Below are 15,325 nucleotides of genomic sequence, written 5' to 3'. Positions count from 1 at the left end.
GACCCCACCCCCTCAGCATCCCCCTAAGCTCTTGCGCTTCTGTGTTTCTGCGTCTTCGACCCCCCAGGCTGTCTCTCCGAGCAGTCTCGGCGACGCCCCCCTTCTTGGAAACCCTTAGTACTGCTTCGCTTCGAGAAACCGGACCTTCGATTCATTTGAGCGCGTATATATATTCCGATAATCCAACTCCTTTCCTCCCCCTCATCCGAGTCCGAACAACATCCCAACCATGGTCTCAGACGAACACTACGAGGTTTGCCTCCCGATCCTGCAGGATCCGAACCTCGAAGACGAAGATAAAACCGACAAAATCGAGGAACTGCTTAGAAAGGAGACGGCCCTGACCGGAACGTCTCTCGATAATGCAATATTGGACGTTTTATGGAGATACAGGGAAGGCGGTGTCAGTTCGGCTTCGCCGCCGCCTATTCGGCAGACAATCCTCCGCCGACCTTCCCCAGCTTCCTGGAGAGGTTCCTCCACTCCGCTGTCAGGTTCGCCGCGCCTAGGTGTTAGTCCCCTAGCTCCTCCCGGATATGTGCCCTCCACACTAAACAGAACCAAATCCTCTACCGCGTCCCCGTTCTCGTCTCCTCGACCCTCGCCCCGCCTGAGCTTTGCGACGCCCGCCATACCCCATAGCCCGAACCTCAACGCTTACGAGTTCGCGAACGACCCGACTCCCGCACCCGAGATCTTTGGGGACTATCCGACTGAGAATGTGGAGTGGCTGGTGAATGATGATGGCGGTGCGAGTCTCAGTTCCTCCTTTACAATGCCGAGCGGCCTCAATGCGGCCGCTCCCGAGTTTTCTTCCGTGTCGGCCCAGCAAACGGACATGACTCCGTATGATATGCTTCGTACCATTCTCGGCCCCTCGAGGACTGACGACGAGATTGAAGCCGCACTGGCGTCCCATGGTTATGACCTGAGCGCTACCGTTGCCTCCATCATGGACAGCCAAGGTCGTGCTTTGGGCGGCCTGGCAGCGTCTGCCGAAGAACCGAGGAAGGTTCTTGTAGGTCGCTCGTCTGTTGTGGATGCACGACCGACTACCCCCGTAAATCATGGCCAGAAGCCGGGCATTATTTGTAAATTCTATCTCTCCAGCGGTCAGTGCCTGCGGTCCGACTGCCGCTTCAGTCACGATCTCAGCAGCCACCTTTGCAAGTACGTGAAGTCAATAAAAGCAAAATCCCGGGCCCCTCTCTTGAATTCCAGGTTGCGGGAGACTAACGGGAGCACTACTCTAGGTATTGGATGATGGGTAACTGCCTCGCTGGTGATACATGCGTCTTTTCGCATGACCCTGCCCAGCTAGTCACCAAGCTGTCGATGGATGGCAGTTCAACGCCGCCTCAAAAGGCGGCGAGTCTACATACCCAAGACTACAGCTCCTTCCCGACCCTGCATGGCAGTCCCGATTCCTTTTCTGCATATGCCGCCGCCGGTAACCACCACCCCTTCGGTCTGACGCCGCCTTCCGGTCTAAGACCATTCCATGGCATGGACAATCGTCCACGATCCCGACCCGGCAGCCGGCATCAGACAAAAGAGCAGGCACCCGCCCTGGACGACACCGAAGCGTTCCCTTCGCTCGGCTCCGGAAAGCCGGGGAAGAAGCATCACGGCAAGCGAGGCGGGCACGGCCACAAGGAGGTCTTCACGCCCAGCTCCCTCGCCGATATCGTCAAGATGGCGCCTTCGCCTAGTCCGTCTCCCAGGGCCGATAAGAGAACGGGAAGAAATGGCAGCACGGGTAGCAAGAATGGCGAAAACAGTGCCGCAGCCCAAGCTATTCCTAGTCCCAAACATATCCCTTGGCTGGAAACCGGCGAGCGGGCTAACAAGGCCTATCTAAAGGCTCGTCAGGAGGCCATCAAGCATGGTGGCCTTCGCAATAAGTTCTTGCAAAGGTATGTTCGACACACGTTACTCTCAAACTAGTGGACATTTCACCTTGTGCAATCATCTGAAGTATAGTTATTCATCTAACGTTGTTTTTCAAAACAGTGCTGCCCAGGCCTGGAACCGTAACGATGCCCGCGCAGCCAAAGCGCTCAGCCTCCGAGGCCAGAGCGAAAATGACCTGATGAGAAAGGCCCACCGAGAAGCGGCGCGCGAGCTCTACGAAGAACGCAACAAGACCAACCAACCCGGCGGCGCGGAGATCTACGTCGACCTGCACGGGCTTCACCCCGACGAGGCGGTCGAGTACCTCGAAAAGGTGCTGATGGAGAACAGCAGCGAGAGCCGGCCCGTCTACGCCATCACGGGCACGGGACACCACAGCAAGAACGGCAAGGACAAGGTGGGCAAGGCGGTGCGCAATTTCCTCAACGAGTGGCGCTACGCTTTTAAGGAGTTCTCGGTCCCCGGTGACAAGAATAATATGGGCGGTATCCTGGGTGTCGATGCCCGGTCGTGGGATCGGTCTCTGGGTAAGGAGGAAGGCTCGGCGGTGGCGGGCGCCGAGCATAGCAAGGCGACGTCGGATCTCTTGAGTCAGGGGGTTGAAATTGGGGATGGGAAGGTCAAGCTTCTGGTTAGGGATCCTCCGAAAGGCCCTGGTGGGAACCGTCGTAGCTGAGTTGGAAATATACTAGATTTGCCCTAGGTGAGAGGAAGAGAATTAGAGAGATATCCAGATGGGTGTAGTTAGCTAGATGAATGCAAACCCACTCTTAAACTGTTCACTTGAACTAACTACCATTAATTGATTGATTGAGCCGTGTACGACAATAGCTGAATTCTATAGAGCAAGTCTGTTGGAGTATCAACAGGAGTTGAGCATGTAAATACCATTGTGATAGGATCTCTCTATCAAATCCAACGAGGCTCTTGCACTAGCCTGCTGTAGAATGGGGATCGATCTATTCAAAGTCTCTAATTCAGGAATGCGTGTGTTTGCAAAAGCACTCCAATGTAGCATCAATTTCCTCGTATGTCATCATATTCACATCCTTTGTTAACTACATCCACGTTAAATCCAACCTCTTCCGATCCCTCCCTTGAAACTACTCTAAACATACGTGTTGGTTCTTAACGATTCCGAAAACCGCCGCCTCGACAATCATCAGAGCAACAACCAACAGGTCATCTCGAGCCATTCTTCAACCTATCTCGCGAAGTAAACCGCCCGTCGTCGCCGATGGCCCGAAGATGAAGTAAGATCAGCCGAGGGGGTTGATGTAAACATAGTTTAGTTTGTGTTAAACTATCAAATGCGCTGGCCTTGCGATATCTCCGTCGCGTCGCCACCGTTTACGCCCCTTGTCGTGTTGATATCAGCTGACACTGTCATGGAATTGGCGGCCTTCCAAATCTTCCGGATTCCGATTGTAAGTCTAATTCCTCAAAGTCACGATGGCTTTGGTCCGATTAAAACCGAAGTTCACCGGTGCAAGAGGCTCGGGTGACAGCCGTGGATCGTCGGGTTTGATGTTTGTATCGGCGGTTTTTTTATATCAATATCGCCAGAAGCTCTGCCCTGGGGTCAGAAACCCACTGGAACTGATGTGATGAAGTCTCGGGTGCGGTAGGCGTGGTGTGACAACATTGAATGATCAGTGGTGGCTCCACACAAGTGAGCGCTCCGTGAGCCAGGGCGTGACAGATCCCTACTAGGGTACCGAATAGAACCAGGCGAGATGCCGGAACACGAACTCACCCCGTAGGAGAGCGTCTCATGTTAAAAACATACAAGCTGAATGGGGGACTCCGACAGGATCCTGGAGCTGAGGCCGCACCACCTCGTTCTACCGACAGAACCTTGTGGGCCGTTAGAGAGATTGCTCTTTCCCCGTAGGCCCGACCGGCAAGGATGGACTGGAGTCGGGGCCGAGAACTCGTAGAAGAAGATTCGTGTGTTCGAGTGGGTAATCACGCTAATGCACATACAATATAAACTAAGAATGATGAAGAAGTCAAGAAAAAGAAACGAGCTATCGTGAGAGAGCAGCGGGGTTTTGCTCCACTATTGTCAAGTATCGAACAAAGAGAGAAGGGGAGGGTTCGGCCCGCCATCTCCTACTACGGAGTACAGACTAAGGAGAGTGACAAGGGCGACGGCTAGACTCGGGGAGGGTTGGTCTAATGGTAAAGGAAGCGAATAGAGTATCAAGAGCGCCGAGCAAGAGGAGATGGTCTAAGTAAGAACCAAGACTAGAACATCGCGCCGCTAACCCGCCAGTCGGGACTGAACCTTCCTTTGACGCCAAAGTCTGTGATTGACGGCGCAAAGAAGCTGCCTTACATGGTTACACCTCAGCCACTTCTTCTTCAGTCTACTTGTACTTCGTAGTCTACTAGCGGAGCAGAAGCCTGGTGCTGCGAGGCCACTGGCCACGGACGCTGTGATTCGGGGCGGTACGGTGGGCTGCCCTGAGCCAACGCCCTACTATCTTTTGGTGTGCGTAGGGGAAGTCGTTACCCATATGAAGTAATAAACGTTGTGACATTTTTCTCTTCAATCCTGCCCGCTGCTTGGTTCTTACGTCTATGCCTCGACGGGCATCTTCGCACTAGATCAATAGGCATCGACGTAACGTTGAATGTCAGCATGGTTTTCACAGAGTGAAACAATAAATCGGACCAAGACACCTGCAGTTTTGGGGGGAAGATGGATATAGACGGAGGTGCTGCCTCTTGAGGGACCATGATGGAGGTTTAGTCTTCCCTCTTCCCTTCCTCTTGTACGAACTTCCTCATCATGTAGTACGGATTACAACTCGAGTACAACTCGAGTACAATCCGGGAACTTCGTGACAATGGATCAAGTACATCGAATGCTCTGTAATGCAACTGTATCCAATTGTACGCATTTGATCGTTGAAGGTGGATGGGATAGGGTGGGTGAATAAGAGGTCAATGGCGAATCATCGTTCGTTCCAAGCCGATTCCGACGGTGTAAGTGCGGCTTGGGACTTTTTCCTCTCTCCACTCACTGTTGTCACTCACTTAAAGGTTATTGTTGTGTTGGTCGTCGCTGGCACATCGATCAGATGCCAGACGACTAGCTGTTTAGCTGTTCCGAGGTTGGCAGGGCCCGACTGGGTCTTATCGTCTCCATCGTCGGAGAAGAGCATATATCTCCTTTCCGTGATGCTGATCACTAATCTATCAGTTAAGGGTTAAAGATCGACAGTCACCTTTTCCGATGGAGCTAAAGCAAGGCACCCGGAGACACACTAGACGCGAGACTTGAGGCAAATTGATCGAATGGGATATCGAATCGTATTATTGATCCTTTACGTGAGTATGTTGCCTTGTCTCCTGCATGTCCCTTGTACCCCGCCCAGAAAAAAATAGACAACATTCCCATGCATGGTCCGAAATCCTATTTCGCATATATCGTTCATGAAACCCGACTCCTTGGAAAATGCAAGAAAAAAAGGAAAAAAAAAAACAGAAGAAAATCTCCGACGGCAAATAATCAAGTGGAGAAGAAACATCGCAGCCCCCCATCATAGCATCAAGCTTTCTTCATTATCTCGGCTCTCCTTCCCGGTCCCACCCCCGTGCACCAGTTCGGACACCATCTCCTCTTCTTCGTCGGCTTCCTCCATGTCTTCGTCTTCGTAGAGATCCTCATCGTCCTCGTCGTATCCCACCTCGTAGTCCTCTCCGCCGCCCTCTTCTGGCTCGTATGCGTCTACCGGTTCTGGCGGGTCGCCCAACACCTCTATTTCGCTTCGGTCGCTGCATCGAGGACACTCGTTGATGCTGCCGGTCTCGCTCTCGCTCTCGCTCTCATCAAAGGACAAGACTCCCATGAGGGGTACTTCTATATTTCGATACTGACTCTTGATCAGGTTGTCCGCCATCTCGAAGAGCTTCGTATCTCTATCAGGGGGGATTTCGGCGTCGATAGAAAACGATGCCTCATCCTTATCCATGACGCGGTCCATGGGAATGGTATCGGGTGGTGGGGGGTCCTCGGGGACCTGTGCAACCCACCGCCGCACCCGTTCGCCCTTGGGCACTGGCCTTGGTTGCGTGCGTCTTTCTCGCAAGCCCCGTCGAAACTTGTCCTTCTGCTTCCTCCGCCGCCTTCGGATGCGGTCCCGCACATACCATGCCACTACTAGCATCGCTGCTTGCATCGTCTCGTGGCACTTTTGTCGGTACGTGTTGGCCCACGCTTGGCATCTCTGCTGTTGGTAGTTGGTGATGGCTTGGCATCGTTGCTGATAGAATGCTGCTATCCGCGTTGCCATTACCATCTCCTTGGGATCCATTGGGAACTCCATTAAGGAGGGGGATTGTGTTGTTTGAGCGTGTGTTTGGGTTTGTGGTATTTGTGAAGACTGGGTAGGAGCACGAGACGTGGGAGGCGGCGGGGGTTGCATCCGTGACTGTGCCTGGTGCTTCTGTGTCTGTGTCTGTCCAGATTGTGCTTGTTGCTGCTGCTGCAACTTGGACGTCTTTTGATCGGCCGAGAAGTCGGCGGGCGTGGGTAGGGGAATCTCTAATCCTCCCATCTTAGGGTTGGGAGGCTGCAAGGGAGCGGGTTTCTGTGAAAATGACTGATTCTCCGGGGGAGGCGTAACCGGAGTAAATGGATTTATGGCCGTCGTCATCATCGCGAATACGGGACTAACGGTTTATTGCGTGGGTATCTGGCAGTGATGAACCAGTTTCGCTGGAAATTGGGACCAAATCAAGGAACCCTCCTCCCTAGCTGTCCATCACGAATTCGAACTAACACGATAGGAAAACTTCGACGACGAGAGGGACGTGGCTGTCGGTTCGACGAGGAAGAGATCGGTACAGCGTAGAAAGTTAAAGGAGGTTGACTGGGGATCGAAAGATGCGTGGGTAGAGAGAGGAATGTCGGTGTGGAGGTACGTATGCAGGGTATGGTTGTGTTGTGTGTATATATATATATATGGCCTGGATACACGGCTGCTCCGGGTATCACGGTTCCTGGGTAGTCACACCAATTCTGTTTTTCTGGTGAGATCGGCTTCTCGGCGTTACTGTTATATAACGGACGAAGGCCGACTAGGATCGAAGACGTGCGAGTTTGTATGTTGTATGTTGTGTGTGTGTGTGCGCGTGTTAACGATGAACAGATTTCCTTGTTCTATACTGCAAGAGAAGCAACTCCGAGTAAGAGGGCTAGTCAAGGTGAGAGAGGGGGGTCCAGTGGACGTGGGAGGGCATGCTGCCCGGGTCATATATATCGATGGTAAACTCGCTCAACCACCAGTCCACCACCCACAAGGGGGCCCATCTTTACCGCCTGGTCTACGCTCTTGTATCGGAGGAAGTCACGGGGGTGGGTAGAAGAGAGGACTGGAGACTTGGACCGCTCCACCCTCCAGACTCCGGGTTATCATCGCAAAGGATCAAAGGAACCACGAGGTACCCTCTACAATACAGGCTATCTCCCGCTGACCACTGCCCATAACCCACAAAATCAGCAACCCACTGGGGCGGTATCTCCGCTAACCGCCTGGGATGGACATATTAGGTCTCCTTCCCTCCCCCTTCGCTTTTCCTCCATTTGTTTTTTTCCGCCTAGGGTGTGTTTATTTTAGATGTCGCACAATCCTCTTACGAGCCAGCTACCCAGGTCTCGTAAGAAACAGGCAGGTAGGATGAGGTAGAGGAGATTGAGGAGGGGGTGTCTGAAGACTCTGGAGTGGTGTAAGTTACGCGGTGTCGTCTGTTAAAGCACCTTAAGGTTGTAAGGAACAAGAGAAGAATGGGCCAAGGGGGGGCGTGTGCGAGGCGAACCCAGTGAAGCCAGCCAGACAATGCCAGCCAATCTGGAGGAACTGGGTTTGTCTTTGACTGTTTCGGGTTGGTGGTCGGGTGATAAGTTTGGGCTGTGAAGGGAAAATGGGCTGATGGAGCCTGGAGATATCGGCCGATCCCGTGGAAGGTGGCACCGGACAGGGGGCGTGTGGACTGGAAAGTGGATGCAAGGTCAAGCCAAGGGCCCGGCTTGACCCTACGGAGCAGAGCAAGACAGCAGTAGTACAGCAGTACAGCAGTAATACTTGAATGTTCTTTTTGCACTTCCGTGGAATGGAAGATGAATCTGGAATGCCAATATGCCAGTGGACCAGATCGCCGGCTCGGCTCTGAAAGTGGCTCCAGTTTAATGTGGTCTTCGGCTCACCTACGATAGTGTAGAATTTCATCAAAATCTCGAATTATTTAGAATTGGACGAGCTGATTCTCTCTCATTAATATTATTATTCTCATTTTTTTTTTTTCTTATTTTATTAGTTTTGCTGCAGCTATTGTCATTTATTTTATCTTCAGCAAACTGCGCAAACTGCTTGATTGGACTTCATCTGGATTAAGATTTTGCTCGATGGAGCTTGACGCAATTTACAGGATGCATATATCGGACGGCATCTGTATCAAGCGCAGCCTCTTCATCTGCCCACATAACAACCTGGATCTCAACGCTCCATTTCCCCCTTTTCTTTCTTTCTTTTTCTTCTCACTTCGAGGCCCTCTCCTTCATATGCAAGAAGGCACCGACGCTTCTTGTAATTTTTTTTTTCTCTCTTTCAAGCATGGCAGTCGACGCGTGGCAGCGCCACAGACTGTGTTGAAAGACAGCTAACATAAAATCACGCTGCCAATTCCTAATAAAACAGAAACAGCAGGACCATAAGGTGGTTTCAATGTTCTTTCCTTTTTCCAATGCGCGCATAGCATTGGATGAGGGCGGAGAGGGGAAGAAGAAGTGACTTTCCTTCGAGCTCCGTAGACGGCACCAGTACCTTACGAGCGACGGAGACACAGCTGGACGCGGTCATCCAAGTGCCCATTATAATCGAGCCACAATTGATTACCTGCCATGCCATTGTGCATGAGTGCTGGGAGCCTAATCCGGATGTGCCAGTGCCTGCACCGAATAGGGTTATGACTTGCGGAAACTGGAAGGACCAGACTCTGGATTCTGGACTCTGGTACTGGGTTCATGCCAGCCACGCTTTGTCAAGTTCTACTGGTATGTTTCTAGACGCACAAGCATGGCGCGCCTGTCGTTTGCCCACATTTTGCCCTGGGCATGGGCCATTCTCGATAGGACGTACCGAACGTACCATGTACGGAGGAGTACTCCGTGGACCGTGGACCGTGGGCCACTGGACCGCCCGTCCCTGCTTGTCAGCCTTGGAAAAGCAACCGCCTGCCTGGCTTCCAGGCCATGCACGGGTCGTGCTCTCTTGGGTGCTTCTGCCCGCCCCATCCCATTTCTGAGATTTCCCACCCCCTCCCATCACCTTCTGCTCCACGTTGCAGGGTTTTCCACTGCGTACGAAGCACGCCAGCTTAATTACTTCGTTGAATGTAGTAATGTACTCCGCCGTTCCACAATTCCCATTCCACAAATTCCAATTTCCTTTTTGTTGATGTAACCGTAACCTTCGTGGTCACTCTCTCTCTCACACACACACACACACACACACACACATCTCAGTGGATGTGTCTGTGTTTTGGAATCCCGAACAGAAGAGAAGACTGGGACTCGATTCCTGGAAACGGGGTCGGGCGAACATGGGGGCCTGGGAGGAGATCACAGTCAATATCACGGACCAACAGACCAGCAGACGGGGTTTTGAGAAACACCACTATGACATGGATACAGGGCGTTAGTGTCCTTGCTGGATTAGAGTTGCTTCCGGGTAAAACAGGGTCCTCTTGAAGATGTTTTCCCAAATAAACCATTTGATATCTCGAAATCACGAACACATCATGACCCCCGGATGATATGGGTTGTTCGCTCCATATCATCAATGTTTATCACCCGGTATTTCTCGGTGTAGTACCACCGCGTCTTCGTGTCCGGAGCTCTCTCCTCATCCCATAATCATCATCATCTCGAGATTCGGAGCTGAAAATAGGTTCCGCAAAGCCCCTGCTCGAGATTGAAGTGTGGTGCAGGTACGAATGTTAGGCGATTCGCTCGCATCTCCGTCTGACGGGACACGAAATTGCATCTTCAACCCCTGCCTATTATGAAAAGAGAACAAAAAAAAGTTTCCATTTTTTGCCACCGAATGCAGTGTGCTTCCAAATAGAGTTGATTGATCGGAATGAAGCCATGATGATCTATAGTGGTGGCGCGGAGTGGTGAAGCCACTAATTCCGATGATAGTACGACGTTTCAACCGATTCGACGTTCGAAAGTTCTGAATTCGCCGGCCGGCACTGGCCACACAATGCAGAGACGTCTGGCATTACTAATTTGACCAGCGTCTGGCGGTTTCGTGTCGGAGTCTTGCCAGGTGGGCTCCCAGTGGCTCCCAGTGGCTGACGGATGTTAGCGGAACGGCAATTGATAGCGTGTTCGACGGACTGGTCAGCACGATTAAAGTGGGTCGATGGTCAAATTGATACCAGGGTACAAAGTTACAACAATGGGATTTATGTTGAGCCCCGGCTTATGTTAGCGCAGGAGCTGGACCCAAGACCGAATTCATTCAAGGCTGCCCCAGAAACACTTAACCAATGCCGAGCCACTGTGGCGTCAGCCGGTCCTTCCACCAATCAATCGCTCCTAAAATTCCCGTCTTGGGGCTTCAAGCTAAACTCCTTCACTTTCTTCCGCTGCTCAATGCTCAGTGCGCTCGCCTTGTTAGTCTGGGACTCTGGGTCCATCGTCCTTTTCACCTGGCTCCTTCGATTTACTCTGTACACGCCTACGCCTGGACCAGCCGTCCACGACCTGGATCGATCCTCACGCAACAAATCCTGTGAAACATCTCATCCACCCCATCACTCCCACCCCCTAAATCTCGACTTCACCGCCTATCACGCGTTTTTCCTTGGCTTTGTTTCCTGCTAAGAATAGCAGTAAATGCCCCCCACGGCTCGAACGATTCAGGCAGTCTTGCATTGTGTTTGGTGCTCGGCTCCCTCTATCTTCCGGCCCTCCCTTCATTTCTCTGCCCTCCAACTATAATTTTATCGTACTATCCTGGATCGGCACGTCACACACCTGTCAGCCTGGTGCCATCTGCTCTCCCTTCACTGGTCGGAGGCGCGTGGAGGTTGAAGGTGAAGGTATCGAAGGTGAAAGTGAAGAAGGGTCGGCCATGCTTGAGACGCACCCAAATAGGGAAGGACAAACGAGAGCGGAGATCAACTGTCCCAAGGTCGAAGTTGCTGCGAGGTAGTTTACAAACGTACACATACTCTGTCCACGCAACGCACAACAACAAACATCCGTTTAAGTCGACACCAGCAATCTGTCTCTCTCTAGCCTTCCCTCCTTTCGCGGCCCATGCCGCCTCCGTCAGCATCCCACCGTACGGCATCTGCCCTATTCCGTCATGACACGCTCACCTTAATGTCATCAACGCTCAGAGCCGGTCCAACTCTGACTGGCGGGAGACGCCTGTCGTGGCTCCACAATGATTTCCGCCCTCGCCAGCATGGAGCGTTTCCATCTCAATTCTCCGGTCATCTGGCGAGACCTAGACCTCACCCCCATCTGATAGAGTTTGTGCGGGGAAAGAAGACGAGATCCACGCTGAAGCTATCAGATCTACCCCAGGGAGCCATCCCTCCCTTGGAAGTGCAGCCTGGCGGCGCGGAGGATGCCGGTCCCGCCTATCCGACTGTGATCTTGCAGGCTCGGCGGAACATGCAAAAGTTCGACAATTGCGTGCTACTAACCCGTGTTGGTGGCTTCTACGAGCTGTACTTTGAGCATGCTGATGAGTATGGGCCCCTGCTGCATCTCAAGGTCGCCCAGAAGAAGACGAGCGCAGGCCCAGTACCCATGGTAACGTCCATCCCTCTCTCCTCCCTATGCGCCCATCCCCCCTCTTCTAGGTCTTCTTTCCTTCCTATTTCACCCTTCTTTTATTACTTTTTCCGTTCGTATCCTACCCACCCTAATTCCCTTCCCCTACCGATGATAATGCACTCCTATTTTCCCATGAATCTCTACCCTTCACGTTTCTCGTAAAACCTGAGCTGATAAGCTCCGTCTTTCCGTAATCTCGTCCGATGTTTTCTAATGTTTCTCGGCGTTTTTACTTTCCACAGGCGGGGTTCCCCTTTTTCCAATTAGACCGATTCCTTAAGATCCTCGTCCAGGATCTGAACCGATATGTGGCCATTGCAGAGGAGTTTCCTAATAATGCCGCCGATAAGGTAAAGTCCGGGGGCCTGATGCATGACAGGCGAGTTGCCCGCATCATCACGCCAGGTACACTCATCGACGAGAACTTTATAGACCCTTATGCCAACAACTACGTAATGGCAATACACGTAACTCAGCCCCATAATCAACGCGAGCAAGGACAAGGACGAGAACAAGAACAAGAACACGGGCAAGGTCAGCAACAGCAAGAGGAAGACAGCAGAACCCCCGCGGAGATTGAGCCCGAGCCCGAGCCCAGGGGGATCATATCTGACCCAGGTCAGGTAGCATTGACCCCGGATTTGAGAGGAGCTGACCTTCCCCTCTCCGCGCCCAACGGAGAACGCCTCTCTCTCGGTCTAGCGTGGCTCGACTTGTCAACGGGTCATTTCTTCACTCAGTCCACAAATCTGTCGTCACTATCTTCCATTCTCTCGCGAGTCGGTCCGCGTGAGGTGATTCTGGACAAGAATTTGCAGTCCAGCGAAGATCATGACATTTTCACAACCCTTGCGGAGGATAGGTACGTGATAACGTATGCCTCCCAGGGCGACCGTAGACTGGAGCTGGATGAGTGGGCTCCTATGCTAGAGTCTGAGCTCCCTCGAGACGCTCGGGATGCCTTCACAGAAGGTGAGGTGTCGGCCGGCAGCCTACTGCTGCGATACGTAAAAGATCGGCTGCAGGGTATGAGCATGAAGCTCCAGCCGCCGCTGCGCCACGAGAATATGCACATTATGAGCATTGACAAAAACACCCTGAGAGCCCTCGAGATCAAGCAGACGATCCGTGATGGCTTTTTTCGTGGGAGCTTGCTACATGCCATCCGCAGAACGGTGACCAAGAGCGGCGCTAGGCTGCTTAATGAATGGCTGAGTATGCAAACAAAACCCAATTACCTCTTTTCCTCTCGCGGCTGGTCTCGACTCTACTTCTCCGGCAGCTCTTAAGTGCAGATGAAACATTAGTTTTGGCTAACTAGTAGTTTCTTCTTCCCTTTAGGTTCACCGTCCACTTCTCTCGACGTTATTACCGGTCGCCAAGATCTCGTTGCACGATTTATCGAGAATGAGACTCTCCGAGAGAACATCATACTTCTGCTCCGGAGGTGTCATGACTCGCAGCGTCTTGTCCAAAAGTTCGCCCTTGGTCGAGGAGACGCGGACGATCTCGTCGCGCTGGCAAACACGATCCGATCCACCGAACACATTGTGCAGCTTCTCGAGGAACATGTTCAACAGAACGTCGACGATACCGATGGCGCCTCTCCACCGGAGAATGACTGTTTAACTACAATGGCCAGCCGAATTATTCTGGATGGACCCCTCCAACTCGCCAACCGAATCAAGGAGGCCGTTGATGAAGAAGGAATCGTCTATCGGCATGAAATCCAGGAGACGGAGGCTAGCCAAATGCTGGCTCTGGCCCAAGAAGTCGTCAGCTCAGAAGGCACCAATGAGGACACAGCCGTGCTCCCAAAGGCTAGCAAGTCGAAGAAACGCGCAACCAGCCTGAGAGAGTACTACGGCGAGGACAACGAGCCATGGGTCATGAAACCCAACGCTAGCCCCTCGCTCAAGAAACTTCACCGGCAGCTCGACAAGCTCCTTATTGAAAAAGTTCAGCTCGGCGAAACCCTACGCGATCGGCATAACGCCCAGTCGCTTAGCCTCCGTTGGAGCCCTGGCCTAGGCCATATCTGCCACGTGAAAGGGAAAGACTCGCGCAACCTCGCCGACCTCAAGACGTTAAGCTCGAGCCGCTCAACTCGCTCGTTCCACGTCCCGGAGTGGACGGACCTCGGACAGCGCATCGACCAGACGCGCCTCCACATTCGGAACGAAGAACAGCGCGTCTTCCAAGACCTCCGCGAGCGAGTCGTCCTCAACCTTGTCAAGTTGCGCCGCAACGCGGCCGTGCTCGACGAGCTTGATGTGACAACCTCCTTCGCCGGCTTGGCGCTCGAGCAGAATCTAGTGCGACCGCAGCTCAACAACTCGACGGGCCACACCATCATGGGCGGCCGGCATCCCACCGTCGAAGGAGGCCTCCACGAGCAAGGCCGCTCCTTCATGCGCAACGACTGCCTCGTCGGATCCCCTTCCCACGGGCGCGTCTGGCTCATCACGGGCCCTAACATGGCGGGGAAGAGCACTTTCCTCCGCCAGAATGCGCTCATCACTATTCTCGCGCAGATAGGCTGCTACGTCCCGGCGTCCTTCGCTTCTCTCGGCATCGTCGACGCCATCTTTAGCCGCGTGGGATCGGCGGACAATTTATTCCGGGACCAGAGCACCTTCATGGTTGAGATGCTGGAGACGGCACATATCCTCCGCGCGGCGACGCCAAGATCGTTTGTCATCATGGATGAGATCGGGAGAGGAACCACGCCGGAGGACGGCACTGCCGTGGCGTATGCGGCTCTGCATCATCTTGCGACGGTGAATCGGTGCAGGACGCTCTTTGCGACGCATTTCCATGCCGTGGCTGACATGGCGGCGGAGGCGGGCTTGTGTGGTAGTGATGAGCAGAAGGAGGGCAAGAAGAAAAGGAAGAGCAAAGGGACAGGGCAGCCTGATGCTGAAGGGTCGGTCGTGGAGATGTATTGTACTGATGTGGAGGAGGATGGGCTTGGTGGCTTCGTCTACGTGCACAAGTTACGCAAGGGGATTAATCGGCAGAGCCACGCGCTCAAGGTTGCGAGGCTGGCAGGACTGCCGGAGGCTGCTATCGCGACGGCGAAGCAGGTTCTCGAGAAGACTATGGCGTAGGGACCTCTGGGAAAGGGATAGGGGCATAAAAGGAGACATCTAAGCTACTCTACGGGACTACAACATCTTTGGAGGGACCGAGTTTGTTGAAGATGACGGAGGAAAAAAACTAGACGGCCTGTATTATGAACCACTTTTGTAATGTTAGCCATGATACCCTTTCATATAATAAGAAAACTTCGAAGGCATGACAAGATAGAAAATTGCGTCTGTGTAGTCATAGGGTGGTGATGTTTGGAGTCATCAAATAGAGATTCAGGGTTAAAAAGCTCTTGATTGTTTGGATTATAATCATCCGGACGCGGAAACAAGGAAAAATTGAACGAGGCGAGCAGAAAAAGAAAGTGTAGACACTTACGTTTTGCAGAGTGCAATGCTGGTGACGCCTCGGATGGACAATCACAGTTTCACAGCACGTCAAAAGGGGGAGCAA

General features: G+C 52.8%; 2 protein-coding genes and 1 pseudogene across 2 annotated transcripts; 2 read left to right on the top strand and 1 right to left on the bottom strand.

Moving 5' to 3' along the window:
- Positions 1-229: 229 nt before the first annotated feature.
- SAPIO_CDS3334 (Uncharacterized protein) lies at positions 230-2,590 on the top strand (the record flags this gene model as incomplete). The annotated part of the gene is made up of 3 exons (XM_016786147.1): positions 230-1,170; positions 1,254-1,916; positions 2,014-2,590. The coding sequence occupies 3 exons, from the start codon at positions 230-232 to the stop codon at positions 2,588-2,590; spliced, it is 2,181 nt and encodes a 726-aa protein (XP_016644153.1).
- Positions 2,591-5,465: 2,875 nt separating this feature from the next.
- Positions 5,466-6,584, bottom strand: SAPIO_CDS3333 (annotated as a pseudogene; the record flags this gene model as incomplete).
- A 4,670-nt stretch (positions 6,585-11,254) lies between these two features.
- On the top strand, positions 11,255-14,892 carry SAPIO_CDS3332 (MutS2 protein; the record flags this gene model as incomplete). Its single annotated transcript, XM_016786146.1, has 3 exons — positions 11,255-11,758; positions 12,025-12,997; positions 13,124-14,892. 3 exons carry the CDS (start codon positions 11,255-11,257, stop codon positions 14,890-14,892), a joined length of 3,246 nt encoding a protein of 1,081 aa, XP_016644152.1.
- Between the last annotated feature and the right edge of the window lie 433 nt (positions 14,893-15,325).

This window comes from Scedosporium apiospermum (genome assembly GCF_000732125.1).
Source record: "Scedosporium apiospermum strain IHEM 14462 chromosome Unknown SEQ_SAPIO_0088, whole genome shotgun sequence".
Taxonomy (NCBI): domain Eukaryota; kingdom Fungi; phylum Ascomycota; class Sordariomycetes; order Microascales; family Microascaceae; genus Scedosporium; species Scedosporium apiospermum.
Note: the sequence above shows the minus strand (reverse complement) of the source record. Positions and strands in the feature narration are given on the sequence as shown.